At 44.7% G+C, this 20,513-nt stretch overlaps 2 protein-coding genes across 3 annotated transcripts; one reads left to right on the top strand and one right to left on the bottom strand.

Annotated features, from left to right (window-relative positions):
- Positions 1-227: 227 nt before the first annotated feature.
- prr33 (proline rich 33) lies at positions 228-5,268 on the top strand. The gene is made up of 2 exons (XM_076171863.1): positions 228-312; positions 2,065-5,268. Exon 2 carries the CDS (start codon positions 2,079-2,081, stop codon positions 4,923-4,925), a length of 2,847 nt encoding a protein of 948 aa, XP_076027978.1. The 5' UTR covers positions 228-312; positions 2,065-2,078; the 3' UTR covers positions 4,926-5,268.
- On the bottom strand, positions 1,247-17,371 carry lsp1a (lymphocyte specific protein 1 a). Of its 2 annotated transcripts, none has more exons than XM_076171847.1 (13): positions 16,960-17,371; positions 12,704-12,844; positions 11,214-11,541; positions 10,967-11,109; positions 10,650-10,887; positions 10,371-10,508; positions 10,148-10,191; positions 8,681-8,762; positions 8,264-8,395; positions 7,968-8,066; positions 7,272-7,358; positions 7,078-7,186; positions 1,247-1,766 (listed from the first exon to the last, which is right to left on the bottom strand). In XM_076171847.1, exons 1-13 carry the CDS (start codon positions 17,016-17,018, stop codon positions 1,744-1,746), a joined length of 1,623 nt encoding a protein of 540 aa, XP_076027962.1. In that variant the 5' UTR covers positions 17,019-17,371; the 3' UTR covers positions 1,247-1,743. The 2 variants fall into 2 exon arrangements, with proteins under 2 accessions (XP_076027962.1, XP_076027952.1); XM_076171837.1 differs by having other exon boundaries at positions 10,650-10,890; positions 16,960-17,370.
- Between the last annotated feature and the right edge of the window lie 3,142 nt (positions 17,372-20,513).

Genomic DNA, 20,513 nt, shown 5'->3' with positions numbered 1-20,513 from the left:
GGGGGGCAGCTGCTGTCAAACGCAGACCCCCCCCTGAAGATCTGAGTGTTTGGAGAGCTCGGGGGTTTGTCCTCCTCTGTGCAACATTAAAGCATCAGCAGGCTGAGCTTCTGTGAGCACTGCACCGATTAAAAACACTCTGCCGGTGGTCTATCACGGCGTAGCGCCTCATGTTACGTAGCTGTGGGAAAAACCACAACAGCAGCAGATTCACATGTTTCTGTGTTTGATTTGTTACTCAAATACATGTTCTCCCTGTTGCAGGGGAAGCTGTCTGGAGCTTTTGAGACATCAGCAACAAGTTTTGACCTGGTAAGTGTGTCCGTGTTGCATCCACACTTTGAGGAGTTTGTGTTTGTATGCAGCCTCACCAGAGGTCAATGGCTTTTTGGGCTGGATTCATTTACTTCAGACGTCTTTGTGGACGCCTGGGGTTTGTATTCTGTAGCTATTATTACTCTTTCCTCTTTTGAACTTCGCCCTGGAGGCGTTCCACATAGCAGACCTACCACAGCCTTAAAAGGGATGAGTGGCCTCTTGGGTGTCGGGCCAGGTTCAGCGGGGAGGGGGGTGGGGGGGCACAAGCAGAGGTGGCCTACATTTCCCTGAGGTGACACACTTATTAAACACAGTTGTTATCGTGCAGATTGTTATAATGTCAGGGATCTCACGCTCTTACATTCTGGACTGAGTTATGAGCTCGGCAGCTCATGCTCGTGCGAGTAACACAAACACTTCACAGTGCCTCAATTCAAAAGTACTTAAGTACTTAAGTTGTACATCGTAAATTTAGGTAAATAAGTGCTGTCAATAAAATGTACCCAAGTTGACAAAGTAAAAGTACTGTTGGTGAGTTCTCTCAGGTTGAAGCCTCCTATTTCACCATGAAGGGCTTTGACTTTCACACAAGCTAAGAAAAAATGCAGTCACAGTTCCTGGTGTTAAACACTTGATGAGTGTCTTCATACATCTAAACCTGGAGCTGTGTGTATTTCTGTAGTAGAGCTGAGAGCATCCTGACCTGAAAACCAATCACCTCACACACACACACACACACACACACACACACAGGTCAGGTTTTCATAGATCCTATTACTTCACCTCTTCAAATCTAAACAGTAAAATAAGCAGTCACATATCTATGGCTGTATGTGATTGGTCACAATTTCCACATGATGTGTTTATCAGCCAATCACAGCTCTTATTTCCCAGGAAGTTAACAAATAAAAACCGTCAAAACAAAATGATAAAGGAATGTTTTTATTAATTTATTTAAGAAAAAAGGTTACAAACACAAATAAATCTGAGTAAAAATATAAAATGTCTGCAGTGATGAAACATCTGAAGGCACCAGTGTGCAAAGCTCAAACAGGAAACAAACCTGCATGCCTGTCACATTGATTTATAAGAGCAGAGCAGAACGGAAAACACATGCAAGTCAGATCATATAATGAATCCTCCATCCTATATGTATCCACTATCCACCACACATTCCAGTATTCAAACAGCAGTGGAGTAAAATACAGAAAGAGAGGGGGGGAAGTCTCAGATATACACATCATGTCTGAAAACATCAGCATGGAAAATAAAAAAGCAAAAGCGGAATTCCAGCAAATGAACCATTTAAGGTCAAATCTTTAGTTTCTTATTATCAGAGAAATGTATTGGTGAATATTTGTGAAAATACTCAGCATCTTTCCAGTCAGCTGATTCTTAGATATCAAACCCTCCTGCAGCGTCTCCTCAGTCCTCACTGTGGCAAAAATCTGAAACAAGGCAGAGAAAAGAGAAGATTACAATAGCAGCGTGTGAAGATGACGCTACGTGTTTGATTCTCAAAGGTCCCGTGTCTGCCAAAGTGTGTCACTGTGTGTGTGTTACATAACTGCAGCCATATTATGTTGAGTCAGAGGAAACTGAATGATCACCCAATAATGTCACCAAGACAATGTAACATCATCCGTGCAGCCATGAGTGAGTGAGTGAGTGAGTGAGTGAGAGAGAGAGAGAGAGAGAGGAAGATCCTCTGTATCTGACAGTCCTTTATCTTCTCTTTCCTCTCAGGGGGCTAAAGCATCATGGCTGTGGCCTACAGCACTGTCACCCAGTCCTACCTGCTCGCCCAGCAGTACCCTCCACCTCTGCTGCCAAAGCCCGGGAAGGACAACGTGCGGCTTCAGAAACTCCTCAAGAGATCAGCCAAGAAAAAAGTATCCCCTCAGGCACCGCAGTCTGCTCCACCTTTCCGCTCCAGCCTTTCCCCTGTGAATGAAGCCAGCCCCGACCTCGAGCACAGCGACCACTCCACCCCACCCAAAACACCAGAATCGCCTTTCTATAGCGTCCCGCAGCATCAAAGATTCACAGTCCGGCCGCTCTATCAACATGTGGCATCACCCTACCCGCAGCGTGCAGCGTATGGCAGAGGTGAACACGTTTCATCTCAGACAGCAGACAAACAGTCGTACATTTCCACATTTTCTACTCATCCTGCAGCAGGTCCACCGACTGGACCCAAAATATCTCTGCCAGCTTTCTCTATGCCCAAGGTGACAACAGCAGCTGCTGAGGTGAAACCAAGCGCACCTGGCACAGGTTTAAAGCCTGTGATCCCTCAGCAGAAACCCACAAGTCCAGCTCCAACTCCAGGATGTCGCACAGTGTCCAGACCTCTCACTGTGCTGATCCCGTTCGTCAAATCAAAAAGTCCTCATCCAACATTCAAGGCAACAGAACCTTCCAGATCACCCAAACCCATGTTTGACGTGCCTAAAATTAGGATGTACACAGCAAGTACATCATATTACGAGACATCCAGGACCCCACCGATGTACGACACAACTGGGTTAACTGCAATTGTAAGTACGGTATTACAAAGTCAAACCTCAACCGAAATAAAGCAAGTATTAACACCAACATCTGAGGTCAAACGAGGTCCAACACCGACAGGCTCCTCGAAAGATTCCCAAAGAAGAACACCAACTACTGAAATCAAAACAGGTTCTACACCTACAGCAGAATTAAACAGAGTCGAAACCCCACCACCAACATCTGAAACCAAAAGGGTAAAGACACCAACTTATGAGTTGATGGCATCAAGAACCACAGCAGGTCGATCGAAAACCCCAGCGTATCAAGTGACCCGGGCTCCAACACCTGTGTTTGAAGTCTCAAGAACCAATCCTCTGTTATTTGCAGTGTCACCAATAACAGTAGAGCCTGAGAGGTCAAAAACACCAACAATGGTTTCTGCAGTTGACACCTCCCTATCATTGAAGACCCTCGAGTCTCAGCCTGACAAGACGATCCCAGATGGCAACATTCATGAAGAAGTAAAACCAGCACAGCCACCTGTAGTTAAAGAAACCAAACAAAGGGTTACAAAGTCAGAGGCTGTGGGACCTGAGCAGGTAGAAGAGAAAACACCAACAGCTCCACTTGGCCTTCAAAACCTTAAAACTCTCACATGTGAGTCACCAATGCCAGAGATGCCTTCCATTGGTTGTCAGAGACCTAAAACTCCAACATATGAGGCATCTCGACTTATGAGTGCAGCTAGTTCCTATCCTAGACCAAGGACACCTTCGTATGGGACATCACCCACAGGCGTTTCTCCTGTAGGCTTTCAGAGGCCTAAAACCCCAACCCAAGTTGCCAACATGTCAAAGTCGTCCTATCGTGGATTGATGCCAGCTGAATATGTTGCTCATGGCGGAATAAAAACTTACTCTCCAACGTTTGGTTTCTCCAGGTCCAAGACGCCAACACAAGAAGAGGTTCAAACAACAAAGGAGGAACCAGCAGAAAGTAAAACACCAAGCCAAGAAGTACCTGTGAAAGCACCGTCGGTGGTAGTTGTGTCTAAAGTTGAAGAAACCCCTAAAGAAGAAGTCTCCACTGTTCAGACTCTTCCAATTATTGTTGTTTCACAAGCATTTGATACTCCACCAACGTCCACACCACTGGAGACACAAAGAACTTACAGTCAGGTTGCAAAAAAAGTGATTGAAGTAAAACCAAAGGCCGTAGAGGTGAAAACCTCTGAGAAGCAAAAATCTGAAAAATCTGTTCAAGAGGTCCCAAAACCAAAGACGACATTGTCCTCTGAAGTCAAAGGTCCTCTGTCTAAAGAAGACAGCCAGGATCGTCTGATTGCAGTAAGAAAACTTATGGGTAAGGATAAATTCCAGAATGTGACAAAAGAGGTTGCGCCAGAGCAAAAAGAGCCAGTGAAACCTTCAGCTGCCAACGAGACAAAAGCTCAAAGCTCAAAGCCAAAGCCTGTTCTCCCTTTGAAGGCAGCGGCTGAATCAAAAGGAACTGAAGACAAAGAAAAAGATGTGAAACCAGAATCCATACCTAAGAAAAAGGAAGGTGATGTGTCTGCATCGGCAGCTGAGCCTCTTCTTCTACAAAAGAAGAAGGGACTCAAATCTAAACTGAGCGGTTGGTCACGGCTCAAGAAGCACATGGTTGTGGAACAGGAGGAGCCCAAATTCCCAGAATCAGAGAAGGAAAAATCTGAGAAGGACCAGGGCCACATAGAGAAGGTTGATGAGAAGGCCACAGTTCTGGATGAGAAACCACCGAAAGAGGCCCCGAAAGCCAACAAGATGTGGGAAGCCGTGCTCTTCCAGATGTTCTCCACTAAGGAAAACATTATGCATCAGATCGAGTTAAACCAAAGCGAGGAAGAGCAGAAGGAAGAGAAGAAGGACATGCCAAAGGAAATCCCCTCATTTGCATACCGTCTACCTGTGCTACTGTTCAGCCCAAAGTTTGACGCCAAAAGGTTGAAAGAGGCGGCGTCAAGGCCAGTAACAAAAATTTCCACTGTGTTTGAAATGGGTCTGATTGGTCGTAAAAACAAAGAGGAGGAACCAAAGGACTTTAACAGGACAGCAAGAGGCTTCGCTGCTTCTTAAGCTACAGTGCATCTAAAGTAATAAAAGTGTAAAGACATGTGACCACATATGTTCATTATAAAGCAGCAAATATGATATACAGGTCTGGTGTCTCCGTCTCTGTTGAATGGAACAAAGTTTGTTGGATATCGTGGACAATTCAGCCTGAACTTTGTACTGGACTAATGCTTAGTTCCCATGGTGATTGGTAGGTTGATCCAGATATTTATTAGTCAGGAAGAGCTACATTTGTCTTAAGGTCGTTTAGATGTCGCATCAGATTAAAGTGTATGTGTTAGGTAACTTCAAAGCTTCTAATTTGTTGTATGTGACCACAAATGAATGATAAACTCTAATTGTTAACCATTACAACATGTGTGTTTGATCATAAATACTCACTGAGGGTTTTATTCCTGTCTTTCCAAGAAGCTTTGAGCTTCCTATTGATGCGTCATGGGTTATTAATAATTTGTGTTGTTTTTAAAGACACACTTCCTCCCTATATATGAATGCTTTGCTTGTTGTTGTACAGTTGTCATGGGTGCATTTTCTCTGATTGACATCTAGAGACCATTTTGAGGTCCTGATTATTTGCTGCCATGAGAAATGTGTCACTTCAGGGTCTCTGTGAACCCTGTCTCTGTGTTTGTTCCTTGTGTAGATGTTTGTGCTTCCCTTCAGGTCTCTAGGTCTTTGAATGGACCCTAATGGATCCATGTTGTTATTTCTTCTACACCAAAACAGTGACATCGCAAGAGCTGGGACCTGGAAGTTACTATAGGATAGAGATCCATGACAACAAACAGAGGGTTCAGTGTCAAAGGTCAGCGTTGTTATGGGATAGTGATCCATGACAACATAGAGAGGGTTCAGGGTCAAAGGTCAGAGTTACTGTAGGATAGAGATCCATGACAACATACAGAGGGTTCAGGGTCAAAGGTCAGCATTGTTATGGGATAGTGATCCATGACAACATACAGAGGGTTCAAGGTCAAAGGTCAGCGTTGCTTTGGGATAGTGATCCATGACAACATACAGAGGGTTCAGAATCAAAGGTCAGAGGTCAACATATTAGTATGTAACAAAAGTTCTATCTTCATGTAGAGGAGCTTTTAGAGGCATTAACACGTGTTCATGGATCCATCAGGGTCCATTAGAGACCTACAGACCTGAAGAGAAGCACAAACATCTACACAAAGACACACTGACAGAGGAAGACAGAGTTCAGACAGATATTTCCCCCAAAAGCCTTACATACCTGTATAGTCTAAGTGTTGTTGTATCATGTTAATCATAAATGTTATTCAGAATGGTGCTACTTGCTTTAGTGCAAGATCTTTAACTTGTAACAGGAAGTAGATTAATGTGTTTTTTGAAGTGGCTGCGCTCCAGATGGTTGTATGGTGAAAGCACATCGTTCACTACGTTAACGTGCGCGCCATACTGTTAATCTGGAGTGTTGGGCTCTGTGGTTCAGTGAATGTATACAAATCGTCCACCAGGCGAGGAAACGAATCGACCTCCTTTCATGAGTTTCCTGTCTGAATAAATGGATGTGCAATGACTTAATCGAGGTTGATATAAGTTCAGTGTGTTCTTGCTCTGCAGACAAAAGAATCACTCTTGGACGCTTTGTAATAAAGTTAAAAAATAAAGTTAAAAACCTCTCATCTCTGCCTATGATATTTAGTGGGAAAACTTCAGGAAGACATATAGTAACTGACTGACATCGATTTAGGATGGGAAATCATGAAGTATGGTTCTTTACTAACCGGAGCATAAATGAAATTTCAAAACTCATGTAAACATACAACATTATTAAGAGCATCATGTCTGATTGGGGGTGTATTATTTAGTATTATTTATCATTATGTTTTCTTCTACAGCACAAAGACAGAAGTTCTGCCCTCCACAATAAAAGCTAAAGGTATCTCCTGGATTCCCTAATAGAGCTTTGTTATGCTATAATGAGGCTAACACCTACAGATCTGGTAAGTAAACCACAAACAGCTACATAATGATATAACTTTGGTCAAATTGAATATCACTTCATTATAAATAAAGCATACACAGTGAGCTGAAAGAGTGCAATGAAAATAAAGTTTGTCTTGGATAATGGCAGATATTTCTGATAATGTGGAGTCCCCAGAAAGATTTTTGATTCTTTTCTCACCAGATTTTCCATTGGTGAACTCTCCTCTGCTCTCATTGTCCAATGGGATCTTCGTATATTTACCGTGACCAGTAACTATGAACTTGTACTTTTTACCAGACGCAGAGCCCTGAGGAAAAAACAAATGCAGTTTAATGACAAAGAAACACTTGTCCATCCATGCTTGTGTGTAAGTGTGTGTGTGTGTGTCTGACCTTGTCTCTTGGCCCTGCCCTCCCAGATGAATCGCCAATAACCTCCCACATGTTTCTCTTCTGCATCACATCTCCAAGTTTCACGTCCTGACACACAGGGAAATAACCAATAACGCATAATCAGTCGGACAAAACACACAGGTCTCCCCTCTGCAGTACAACTGGAAAACTAAATTAACTTTTTTCCAGGTTTTTTCCAAACATTATTCTGTGTATTTCTTTCTGCCTAAATTAAAAACATTTGTGTTAGTCGATTTATATTTGTTGTCCACTAGGGGGCGCCCTCACCACACAGCTGCAGTCACTCAGCATCACTTTGGCTTGGTTGTTTTTTTCCATTAAGAAAAAAATGTCAAGAACCACAATCACAATCCAGTGAGGAAACATCTATTAAAATTACATTTTTGTTCTTTATTTCTAGAGTGATTATTTATTCATTTTCTTTGCTACTTTTGAGTGTTTTATTCCTAAAACCTCTGAGAATTTAAAGTAAATCACTTGTAGAATCAACTTGTTGAAATGGTTTCTCATTGTGTAATTCATTATTATTTGATATTATAATTATTATTATATTATTTGCCAGAACGTTTTGAACACTGGCAGGTTTGTAAGACAGAGGTTCTTGATTCGTCCAGGAAAAATATTTTTGGAAGATGAAAATCAGATCAAAAATGATTTTTTCGTCAGGTTGCTTACTGCTGCTTTGCCCAGCGACTGCCTACTGCTGCCATCTGAGGAGCCCTTCACCCATTGGGTAATCAGTCCAGCCACGCCCACTTTCAGTCCCTCTGTGTCCTGATTGAAACAAAAGACAAAACATGAGACAAGGTGTTTCTTACCTCCAGGTCTCCCTCTCACTTTGTACCTGCTAAATTAAGACACACTGAACAGCAGAATCAAAAGGATCATTTTGTATCCCAAAAATCTTGAATGATGTCATCCTCAGAACTTATCAATCAACCTGTAGTTGTTGTTGTATTAGTTTTTCTTGCCTTGCCAGATGTTCCTTTGCTGGGGCTCTGACACCAGACCTCCCCGGCCTCGAACAGGTTCTTCTTGGAGGCCACAGCTTCAGGAGAGCTGGGCAGGTCCGTCAGCTTCATGGCCCGAGACTCCTGAGAGTTCTGAGACAAAGGACACCTTTTTAATTTAAGAAATATACAAGTATTTTTCAACAAATATACTCAGGAAGAGCAGAGGTTTAACAGGACAGAGCTGCAGTTTGCTTTTGTCAGAATCAGAAACTAAACTCTTTCTATGCTGCATTTACAAAACGTCAGGGACTAAAAGTGAACACACACAAACCTCTCCCCAATTAATAGATCAATAGATATTATTGGGCACTATTGGGCATCTATTGCGAGGATGAGTGTAGAGTGTGTGTGTGTGTGTGTGTGTGTGTGTCTGACCTCCACAGCATGGGCGTACTGCTCCAGCTTGTCGTCGATCTTTGACAGCAGGACAGGGGGCAGCGTCTTCTTAAAGCTGTTACTGTTCAAACACGAAATACAATAAATTGACCATCAGAGGGCGACAGAGACACTTAGTTCACATTTCATCCCTCTATTGTTCATCCTACCTGCAATCCATCATTGTATGTATACTGCTGCAGGCTTCATAAAGCTAGACATGTATAAACATTACTTGTACTCATAGGATGACTCCTAGTCTGCTGAGTGACGTCACTCCTGCTGTATGAGGAGGAGGTGGAATCTCCTTCATCATGGCCCCAAAGTGCTGCCCGGGGTACCTGATGATGTCATGAGTGACTCATTTTTGTCTGCAGTAGGCGCCCAGTCTGTAGACTGGATCCATGACGACATCTAAAAGCTCCTCTATATGAACTTTTTGAAGTTTTGTTCAAAAAGCATCTTTCGCAGGGGACAAGAAAATCCCAAACACACCCAAACACACCTTGGCCATTAGCCAAGATGCAGGAGAACAGACAGTGGGAAAAAACCCTCTCTGGTGTGAGACAGCCTCACATTGCCGCTCTCCTAAGAATGATGAAATGTGATCAAGTGAAAGGGGAGAATTTAAGGAAATGTGTGGAAATTGAATTTTCCATTATGTGGTCATTCCGGCAGCAACAAACGACACACCGTCTGGATTTAGGAAGGAACCGACCCAGCTTCTGATTGAGCTCTCAGTGGAGGATCTCCCTGAGGACCAAGCAGATCTGTGCAGGTCTGCTGGTTTCTCAGAATAAACACGGTCGGAGAGGCTCTGAGTTTTGACCTCTTCACCTCTGAGTGCATCACCTTCCTCGGCTCTGATTTATGGCTCTGCTTAACTGCTTCCAGATGCGGCCTGCTGCACTCTGTGACGTACAGCAGAGCTCCGCCGTGCGGCTCCAGACAGTCTACAGGAGGACGTTATCAGCTTCTGCCACCCGATGACGCTTTAGCAGGAATGCAAACATGTTCAGTAAAAAGTGTGACGTCAGCGGGCGTTGAACCCTGTGTGTCTGACGCTTGAAAAGCAGCAAAATCTTTTCTGCTGAAGTTTTAGAGATTTGTAAAGACTGAGTTTCTGGAGCTTTGGAGCTTTTCCAAAACATTTTCCCAACAAAGATAATCAAAGAAGTTACATATTTGTTTTAAAATGTAAACATGGGTGTTTACAGTGAGTTCAGATGTCTCATTCCTGGGATGTCTTCTCTCTGAGCTCAGTTCCACAGCGACCCAAAGGTGCCCAGAATCCTCACAGTCCTGTCAAACTCTACTTGACCACCAGAACAAGTTCAGGGACCCTCCGGGACCTTCTCAAACTATCTGCTGGCTGCTAATCATGACAGTGTCGTCTAGGCTGGGCTCACTACTTATCAATCAACCCTGACTGAGAGCTTTTTTAGGTTATATATTCATGATATTCACCTTTTCTTCAGCGAGCGGTTCAGTGACTCTGTCCTCTCTGTGATCTGGAAGAGGAGAGGAGGTCAGAGGTTATTGTCATTGATCGATAAACTGATCATACACACACACACACACAACTTACAAGCTGAGCCTGAGCAGATTGGCTGTGAAGATAATACAATTCTTTGTCATTGAGTTTTATTGAACAAGTGACATCATTGGAGTGAGAGAGTGAGTGAGTTACCTTGTGTGTGGGGGCTTTGGGGCTGAGGGGGCTGAACGTCTCTTCTCCATCCACACTGGAGCTGCTCAGGCTCTTCAACCTCTCTGCTGCCTCTATCCTCCTCCTCTCTATGTCCTCCTTCATCCTCCTCCTCTCCTCCTGAGGATAATGATCCCACAATCAATGACTCAACTTGTCAGTTATTGATTTCATGCCAATGAGATCAGATCGACACACAGGAGAGCTGAAAGCTTTGAGAGAGGAGTGTTCAGATGTGAAGGAGCTGAAGATCATGATCACCTCCTCTTTGGCTAGGCGCTGCAGCTCCTCTTCCTCTCTCAATCGCTCCTCTTCCACTCTGACTCGTCGTCTGTCCTCCCTCCTCCTCTTCAGCTCCTCCAGCTCTTGCTCGGCCTCCACCTGCCGGTGCCTCATCTGCTCCAGCTCCTGGCTCTCCTTCTCTTGGTGGCTCCTCCTAATCTTCTCCAGCCGCTGTTCTGTCTCCAGGATGTCCTCCGCCTTCTCTGCATCCGCCGCTCTGCTGCAGGGGAGCACAGGTGGATTAAATCAACCTCCTCTCAGAGTTTGGGAGGCTGTCAGACACGGCTGCCGTTTACCTGGACACCTTTCTCATCCTGCTGTGGATGGATGAGGTCACTTCCTCCTGGGCTGCTTCTCCGTTTATGTTGCTGAGCTTTGGTTCCTGGTGAAGAAAAACTCTGGATGTGCAAGACACTTTCATTTCTTTTCTCTTCTCCGCCTGGAAAGCAATAAAATGAAATTTGTGGTTTGTTATCTTCTGAAATGCTGCACTGGATTTTTTGGGAATTTTCTCTCTTTACTAGACTCAGGAACCTTCTGTACCTCTGTCTCTGGTCTTTGGATCTCGTCCCTCCTTGTGGCCATCTTTCCCTGCCCTTCCTCTTTCTCCTTCCTCTTCTCTGCCTCCTCCTCCTGTCTCTGGAGGCAGCTGGAGGAAGAAGAGGAGCTGATGCAGGCTCGGATGCTCTTTTCTGGCACGGCTCTGCTGGACGTGCTTGCGTCCTCCTCCTCGTCTTCGTCTTGCTCACCTCCCCGGCTCAGCTCCTGCAGACGCTGCTGTCTCCTCCTCTCTCGGCGCTGCGTCCAGTCGCTAAAGCCCTCGTCCTCCTCCAGTGAGAGAGAGCTGCTGGGCTTCAGGTCGTCGTCGTACCTGAGGAAGAGTTGGACCACCAGTTAAACTTGAAGCATCTTCTTCGTCTCCCTCTGTCGTGCTCCAGCAGAAGCTTCTACTGAGGGGAGAAAACATTTTTCTGTGGTGCTTTGCGAATTGTAATCATTATTTTCTCACAGTTCAAACGCTGGCTCATGCAGATTGAAGCAGTGGAATAGATAAACTCATTATTTTTCCTTTCATGATTCCAACTTCAACACAGATGTAGTATTACTTAATGTGACTGAATGTTCCTGATGAAAGTGTTTTTGTTCCCAGGAGCTGGCTGAAAGGAATTCACTCCACATTCCACAGATGATTAATCCGAACATGATGCATGATGGGAGTTTCTGCCTGACCTCTCGGCAGCTAACTGGCCTGACTGAGCTCCTCTGAACACCTGGACGGAAGAAGTGAGAGCCTCGGGATTTGTGAATAGTAAAATGTGTCTTTCTATCATTCTGTATGCAGTAAAACAAAGTATAATCACAAAAGTGCACAAGTCTCACATGCAGGCTGGTGTATACATTGTGTAACATACATGCATCCATAAGTGTTCAGTCTACAGCCTACAGGTCTACAGACTTTGGCCTGGAGTTTGAGTGAAACCTGTAAGATGATACAGCAGACAGAAAAATCACCCAGTGGTTTCAGCCCCTGCATGCACTTGACCTCTGACCTCCCCGAAGGCAGGAAACCATACAGAAAAGATGACATCACCGCTTGCTGTGAAGCGCTAATTACAGGCTGCATTGGAGCGACATCACGTTGAGTCACAGCAGCCTGAAACCAAGAGACGGAGCCGGATCTGTAATTAAGCGGCTGAAATGAAAAGTTCCTCGGGACGAGTCGCAACACGGCAGCAGCTTCCCGCTGACGCTCGCTGGTAAACATTCTTGTGAGGTTGTGTAATGAAAAGCCACCTGTGTGTCCGTCTGCGGGTTAAGATGAGGGGGGGACGGATGTTTGTTGCTTTTCCTTATAGAAGTATGTGTTAGATGTAGCCAGCTGTAACAAACGTAACAACACACACTGCACCCTGGCCCTCCTGACATGTCTCCATAGCAACCCATAGGGGTAAGAGGTGGGCACGTATTTACTCCAGCTGGGCCCAAGGTCGCTGATCTGTTTATTTAGTTTATTTAGTTTCTATTGGACTCACATGTCCTCTGTTGGAGCCTCGTTTTCGGGCGAAGACTCTGCGCCTGAGTTGCTGTTTTTCCGGCACGAAGCCTCTCGGGCTCTTCGTCTCTGCTCCCTCTCCACCTCCTCAGCATCCTCAATGCTCCGCTGAGTCGTCAGCCTGGAGACCAAAGGAAACACAGCCTGGTCAGCAAAGGGAGGAAGTTACTAAGGACATTCAGGAATGACAAATGTTCCTGTTTGTCATATAAAATAAGACATTAGACATCCCCCATATGTGCTTTGCTCAAGGACAATGGCAGGAAATTCAACCTTGCAGGCTGACACAGGGAGAACATGTAGATTCCACACAGACAGGACCACAGAGAGCACAAACCCATGACCCTCGGGCTGTGATTACACTCTTATTAATTATTATAGAGGAGGAAATGACTTCACCGCTGTGACAGACAAACAGTACTTCTTTGTGTTTACTAAGGGGCCACACACTGTGAGATGACAGAATAAGAGCTGTGCTGATGTGTTCCCTTGGTACTACTTTAGTGAAAACACCCCAACGACTCTGCAACACACATACAAAAGGAGAAGATCCAGTTTGTTATGAAACTAAAACCTCTCACACAAATGTCCCCGAGTTTGAGTTTGACGACTGACTGCAGGTTTTTCGATGTTACTGAGTATGTTTCACTTTTTCTTCAGTAAAATGTTCAGGGTGCTTTCTGGGAAACAGTGACAACCGAATGAACACAATTTCCAGTGGATCACAAACAACCCACGCACACACACACACACACGTCCTCTCTCAGACCTCCTCCACAGCTTCTTGACAAAGAGTCTTAAGCCGTTTGGAGCTCCAGCCAGATTGAGCATCTGCCTCCAGATGTTTATCTGAGCACACACACACACACACACACATATGTTCTTCACCCACATAAGCATTACGTCCCTGCAGTTATTAATAAACCATAAACTCTTTTATCTTTATTAAGAGGTTTGCCAAGCATGCACACTCACACATGAAAGTTCTGCACCCGTGATTTTCCAAATCTAATGATTCTCAGGAAATCCATCTATTTAAAGACCTGGAGAACTGAGAGAGGCACAAACATCTACACAATGACACACTGACAGAGTTCAGACATGGAGATGAAGATCTTTACATGTGTGTGTGATATTGGGCTCTACATGGCTGATGTTCATGGAGCTTCTCAGGTTTCACATCAGGCTTCTGCTCTCTGATGCCTCCAGCCCAGACCTCCATCTGTTCCAGCACCACCTTCACTACAGAGACCTCTGAGAGATCCACCTAGGTGGGATAGCCTGTGACCTTTGAGCCTGAGTATCTGCAGAGGTAAACCTTTAATCTCAGCTCCTGGGCCTCTTTTGTCTCCTTGTTTGGGCTCCAATCAGAGGATGACATCACCATCACTGATGTAGCAGCTTGGTTCTCCAGTATTTCTCTTAGTTTTAGTTATCAGTTTGTGTTTTTACAGCTTTTCACAGCCCCCTCTGTGTTTGGGGTCACAGCAGTGATCCAGTGACCCACATGCAGCTGTGCACCGACCTCTGCACCTCGGCCCTTTCCTTCTCTTCCTGTCTGCTCAGCCCCGCCTCCTCACAGTCACACACCCTGCTGAGGTCATCTTCTTGATGCTTTCGGAAGCCTGGCCTGCATTTCCATCAATTTGTTGTGGCACCGAGCTTAGAATGATCCCCTCATGACGTCATCATGGGTTCACTGCAGGTCCCACAATTTCCTTGTTGTTCTTGGGTTCTGAACCGATTTATTTGAGCTGTAAATACTCAGAATGGTTCAGATTAAGCTTGCAAAGCACAACATGCCCGGTTCTACCTCCTGTTCCACCTCTCGTGTTACACTAAGCTCCCAAGATCAGGAAGCAAACACACACCCCCCCCTTCCAGTTAAACAGTTACTACTTCAACCACAAAAACTGGTTTCAAGTAAACCTGAGCACCTACACATCTGCCATATTTTCATGTCTGGACTTGAGTGCAGGCGTGTCACACACACTTAGCCACACAGATCCTGGTCTTTTCAGTGGAACAAAGTTACGCACATGGACAACATGGACCTACTGGGAAGGGAAGTGCTTTGTTCTAGCTTAGGTGGTCCCCAGCAGCAAAGCCCCCCCCCCCCCTCACCTTACACAAACAAAACTAGGAGTGTGAAGAAAATATTGTTAAGATTAAAACAAGCCCACATACAGAATAATCAAAAGAGAGTGACACCTCATCTCAGTGACAGATATCCATTATTATCCATGTTTCATTGGATCTCTAAGGACTGACAGCAGCAAAGGTGAGCTCCATTTGTGGTCAACCAGCCGAGTGTCACACACACTCACAGACACTCACATGTAAGGCTGCAGGCTGAAGGACAGTGGGAAGACTTTTGTCTGATGAAGTCACTGTTGTGTAGCAACAAGTCAGGAAAACTGAGCCCAACTGAATCATTTCAACAACAAGACGCCACTTCCTGAAAGACCGAAGAAGGGGAGGAGACAGAAATGGAGGCCTCTCAGCACCAAACACAAAGGGGTTTGGAGATCAGAGATCAAAAGAAAAGAGACACAAATATACTCCACAGCTGAGATGAATGGCTTCAAGATCCTCATCTCCTTCACCTCTGAGTTCTGTGTGTTCCTCTGTCGGTGGGTCATTGTGTAGATGTTTGTGCTTCTCTTTGAACCCTTATGGAGTCACAGACATGGTGGCTGACGTGTCCATGAGTCACGGGTGTTTGGCGTCTCTCGGCTCGGCCTGATGTGTGATTCTGAAGCGAGTGACAGCTGGAGGGGGCGGGGTCTCACGCTCAATCATTCCATCTGGACCAGCTGTCCTGTCGATGACATCATTGCCGTGGTGATCCTCTGACCCTGTATAGTCAGCATGAGTCTCAGCGCCCTGGGGTCGGTCTGGCTGAGTCACAGCAGTCATGCGTGATCACGGGCATCACACTGTGAACGCCACAGTGTAGCATTTACATAAAACTACTACAAGTAACTCTGGAAGCAAAGAAAGTAAGCTGAGCCCCTAAGCTCAGGCTGACTGAGCCTGAAGCCCTCAGACCTTCTGCCAGTGTAAGCAGCTACCAGGCACAGACGCCATGTTGGTTTTCACGGAATGCGACAAAGTCCCAACTCAAGATCAGGCCTGAGGCAGTGGAGAACCCATGAGTGTGATTCAACACCAGAACCATTTGCTCTTTAACTAAACAGATGTCTTTGTATTCTTCACCCATCCGACATCTTTTTCCTGTACCAACATTTTTAATGAACCCTAGGATTCAGGCTCAATCAGATCAAAGAGGTTCGTACACAGAGTTGATGTAGCAACCACATATAGGAACACAGATCTGCTGCGCTCAGACATCTGTACTTTTATTACGCTAACAGGTTCATTCAGGAGTTTTTACGGGTTTAGTGGGCCCCAATGCACTGTAGTGATGTCATCATGGAGGCATGCAGGTGGGCAGCGGTGAGAGTTTGACCTCGCTAAGCTGCTTTAACACACACACACACACACACACACACACACACACACACACACACACAGCGGCTGTGGGATGGGGCCAGATAAGCGGCTCAGGAATGTTTTTGGGGAGTGGAGGGGCGAGCTGATGAGTGATGGGGTCGATGAACCTTTCTGCATGAGGACGGAGGAGGAGGAACGTAAACACCAGTTTATCTCTCAGCGCTCTTTAGTAACGATGCCAGTCAGAACTCAGAACCTTCACCTCCACCTGTGTGCACTCTCCGTATCTAGAGCCACTTTATTCTCATTACACATGGAGCTACATGTTCTAATGAATGAATCCTCTGCTTGCTTCCTCACACTGTAATCCTCCATCAGCTGACTGGACCAGTGCAGCCTATCAGACCTTACTGTTGTGTTTTTTATAAGCAGATCATCAGAAACTGTTTCCTAAAACACAGGACGCGAAACAAAAGAGCGCCTCAGACGACCCTTGACCTCTGACACAGGTCATCGGCCCCACTTCCCCCTGCCGGCGGAGCGGAGACGCCTGAAGGGTCCAGCTTCCAGTCTGAGAACCAATGTGATCACAAAGCTCTGTGGGAAAGCGTTTACAAGTACGCTGACACGTCTGTTCACTTTCTGTTTTATAAGTATTGATCCTTTCTCTTGTGGCTCCTTGTTATTGTTAATGAAGCAAATCAGTCAAATCAGTGTGTGTGTGTGTGTGTGTGTGTGTGTGTGTGTGTGTGTGTGTGTGTGTGTGTGTGTGTCACGTACCTCATCAGCTTCTGTAGTCCCACTTTGCTGGAGTTTCTCCTCACCAGAGTGCTGGACATGTTTAACTTTTTCTTCTTCTTCTTCTTCTTCTTCTTCTTCTTCTTCTTCTTGTGTCTCTTTCCTCCTCTTTTCTTTTCTCCCTCTGTCAGAAAAAACAACAACTTTGTCTTCTTCCTCCTCTCCTCTTCCTGTCCTGATTGTATGTGTGTGTGATCCGTGTGTATGAGTGTGGTATAGTGTTGAAGTTTCCACCGTTGGTTTCACACACGCTTGCTTTTCAGAGCACACACACACACACCCTCTGTAATCTGTAATGCTCCTTCCTCAGCTAAACTCTCCCTCTCTCTCTCTCTCTCTCTCTCTCCCTCTCTGTCTCTCTTTGTCAATCTCTCTCTCTTTCTCTGTGTTTTAGAGGTTGGGTTTGAGCTTTAACCCCCCCCCCCCGTTCCTCGCCACCCCCCTCTGCTCAACATGTGGTTTTCATTGAAGAGCTCATGGTGGCAGGATCATCATCTCTCTCCCTCTCTCTCTCTCTCACTCTCTCTGCCCCCCTTTCTTTCTTCACCCTCTTGCTCACTCCTGCGGTGGGATGAAAGATGACACCCCCTCCTCACACACACACACACACACACACACACACACAGCGTGCCCTCTCCAGGGATCCGTCTCTAATTGTCTGTGTTATCTGCCAGATTCTCCCGTAAACCCATCCTGAATTCCAGTAAAGGCAGTAATACTACACTGTAACCATGGTAACTAAAATGTACAAGCCTTGACTGATAAGTTGTGCGTCTGTTCAGATGTGTTGTCAGGATAATGACATCACCGATGGTACACACATCATCCCTGTCATTCTGCTGAGTCCAGATTCTAAATGTTAAATGAGACGTGTCATTCCTAGGCTCACAATTTATCAATCAACTCCCATGTAACCCCGCAATGTTAAGAATCACAGCAGTTGCTTTTGTTTTGAGGTGGTCAAATGATTCTTAATGTCCTGCTGTTGTTGTGATGACCAACTGAGTACAAGGGGTTGAATGATTGATAAGTAGTGAGCCAAAGCTGTGTGTGAAGTGACATCATTCCTAACCACAAAAGCTTATCAATCACAGACTGTATGCATTTATGGATCGATTGATGTAGATTTGAAGAACTGAAAAAAGAAGATAAGTAGGAAATTCCAGCATTTAGAGGGCGGAAAAAAAAAGGATGGAGATGCAATGAATAATATGTGAAATATGAAAACATGAAAAGTATACAAGCAGAAGAAACCGTAGGAATGTGAAGGATGGAGCGAGAGTGCAATCTGCAATTTGATTATACAAAAATAAATCAGAAAATGTAATATTCAAGTCACTTCCTATTCATAACTCTGCAACCTCAAGTTTAGCAGCCAAACATAAAACCATCTTATAGTAAAATGAGAGCAATTTAAATAACTAAGAATAACTCAAACTGTAATCTGAATCAAATCTCAATTAAAACACCCAAGCACACACACACTCTCTCTCTCTCTCTCTCTCTCTCTCTCTCTCACGCTATTGAATCATTTGAGTTTTAATGGGATTTAATAAGAGGATCAGATTTATCTTAGTCAATATGTGAAGAATCTCTTGATGTACTGAAGGAATGGATGTAAACAGATGTAGCGTGACGTAGAGATTCATGACCTTTCAAACACGCCGTCTTTGCCGGCACGGGCAACACTTATTGAACAGCTGTTATCCACACATGTGTGCTGGAATCAAAGGTTCAAAGCAGCTGCACCACCGAGACAGCAGAGCATTCATGAATAAAAACTTCATTTGTATTTCTAAAGAAAAAACAACCAGAGAGAAATCATTTTCAGGGTCGGCTTCCCGTTCATGTCGCATCGTCTTCAATTACATCATCTTCTGTTGCACACCTCACATGTATTCAACTAAAAACATTGACTTTAGCGTTCCATCTATGTGTTTGGTGTGCATGTAACCATAGTGACCGGTGTGATGAGTGACAGATTGCTCGCTTATCTCCTGAACTCATTCATCAGCACGGAAACCAGCCTGAAAGCAACCAGCCAGCAGAGAGAGTGTGTGTGTGTGTGTGTGTGTGTGGCTTATCTGGTGACTGCAGGTATCAAAAGACCCCCTCACACACACACACACACACACACACACACACACACACACACACAGTGCAGATCACCACATACACACATTTGTTTTTGCACCTTAAAAGGTAGCGTATCATTCTTAGGGTGTTTACGCCCAGGTTAGTCGCCTTAAGTATAAATGATCAACAAAAACAAAATCAATAATCATAAAGGGGATTTTAGGTTCACTGAAATGCAAATAGGAAGACAATGAAAAGGGGGGCCGTTAATGTCATTACCTAGAGGAAGTACCTCCCTGCTGCCCCCTGGTGGAGGAGCAGCAGAGCATCAATCTACTCTTCCCCAGAGAGCGGTAAACAGAGCGGTAAACAGAGCTGCAGGTCTGCTCTCTTCTGAACCAGGCTGCAAGAAACCAGCAGAACTTCCCCAGTAGAGGTCAAAGGTCACACAGACACAAACACTGACATGAAAGAACTAAACACCAAAGGGAAAATATCTGAGTCACCTGACAACAAAACAGAACAAATATGCCCCCTGCTGACAGCACACACACACACACACACACACACACACACACACACACACACACACACACACACACACACACGGGGTTTTGTCATTTAATCTCAGGGTATTGAATTGTATGGAAACGTTTGGTTCAAATTATGGTTTGGTATGGAGGGTTGATTGATAAGTAGTGAGCTTTTGCAGTTTTATTTCTATATTATTGTATTTTAGCTAATCCACACACCAGTAATTTCATTTAACTTTTTGAAATAAATTCCTAAATATCTGTTCTGAGAATTTCCCTTGCTTTAAAATGTTTTTCAAGAATAAAGAAACAGCCTGAAGATCGAAAGATTTCTCAGAAATAATCAGATTTCACAACATTTCGTGAAACTTTTTCATCGTGCGGCAAAGTAAAAAAATTAAAATTAAAATGCTAAAAATAACTTTAGAGAGCAGTGAGTTAATGTATCGCCACAAACTGGTCCAAATATAACGGAGCGTCAAACACATTCCAGCAGGATAAAGTTAGCTGGACCAGAAACCTTAGAAGACCAGAAACCAGCAGGGCCCAGCCAGTCCACAGAGCCTTACAAGGACTGTTAGACGACCTGTGTGTGTGTGTGTGTGAGTGTGTGTGTATGTGTGTGTGTGTATGAGACCCCAATGGGGAATCTAAAGAAAGAGTTAAGTTGATTTCCATACTGATCACATTCTGTCCCTTCACATTATTAACAGGATCAGCTGAAGGATCCCTTGATTTTTTGCCTCTATACCAAATATTTAACCACAACTGTATTTTCAGCAAAAGCTGAATCAGGGAGAGTGAACTCTTTAGCCCTAGAATACATCCCTTCATGTGATTCCCTCTGGCCAATCTGAAATGGATCGCTGTATCACACACAAGTCAAAGCTCAGCCTCAGGGTACACAAGTTCATAATTAACAAAATG

This window comes from Genypterus blacodes, unplaced genomic scaffold (assembly GCF_046128005.1).
Source record: "Genypterus blacodes isolate CSIRO-AG114 ecotype Tasmania unplaced genomic scaffold, CSIRO-AGI_Gbla_v1 ptg000015l_1, whole genome shotgun sequence".
NCBI lineage: Eukaryota > Metazoa > Chordata > Actinopteri > Ophidiiformes > Ophidiidae > Genypterus > Genypterus blacodes.
This window is presented reverse-complemented; position numbering and strand designations above follow the sequence as displayed.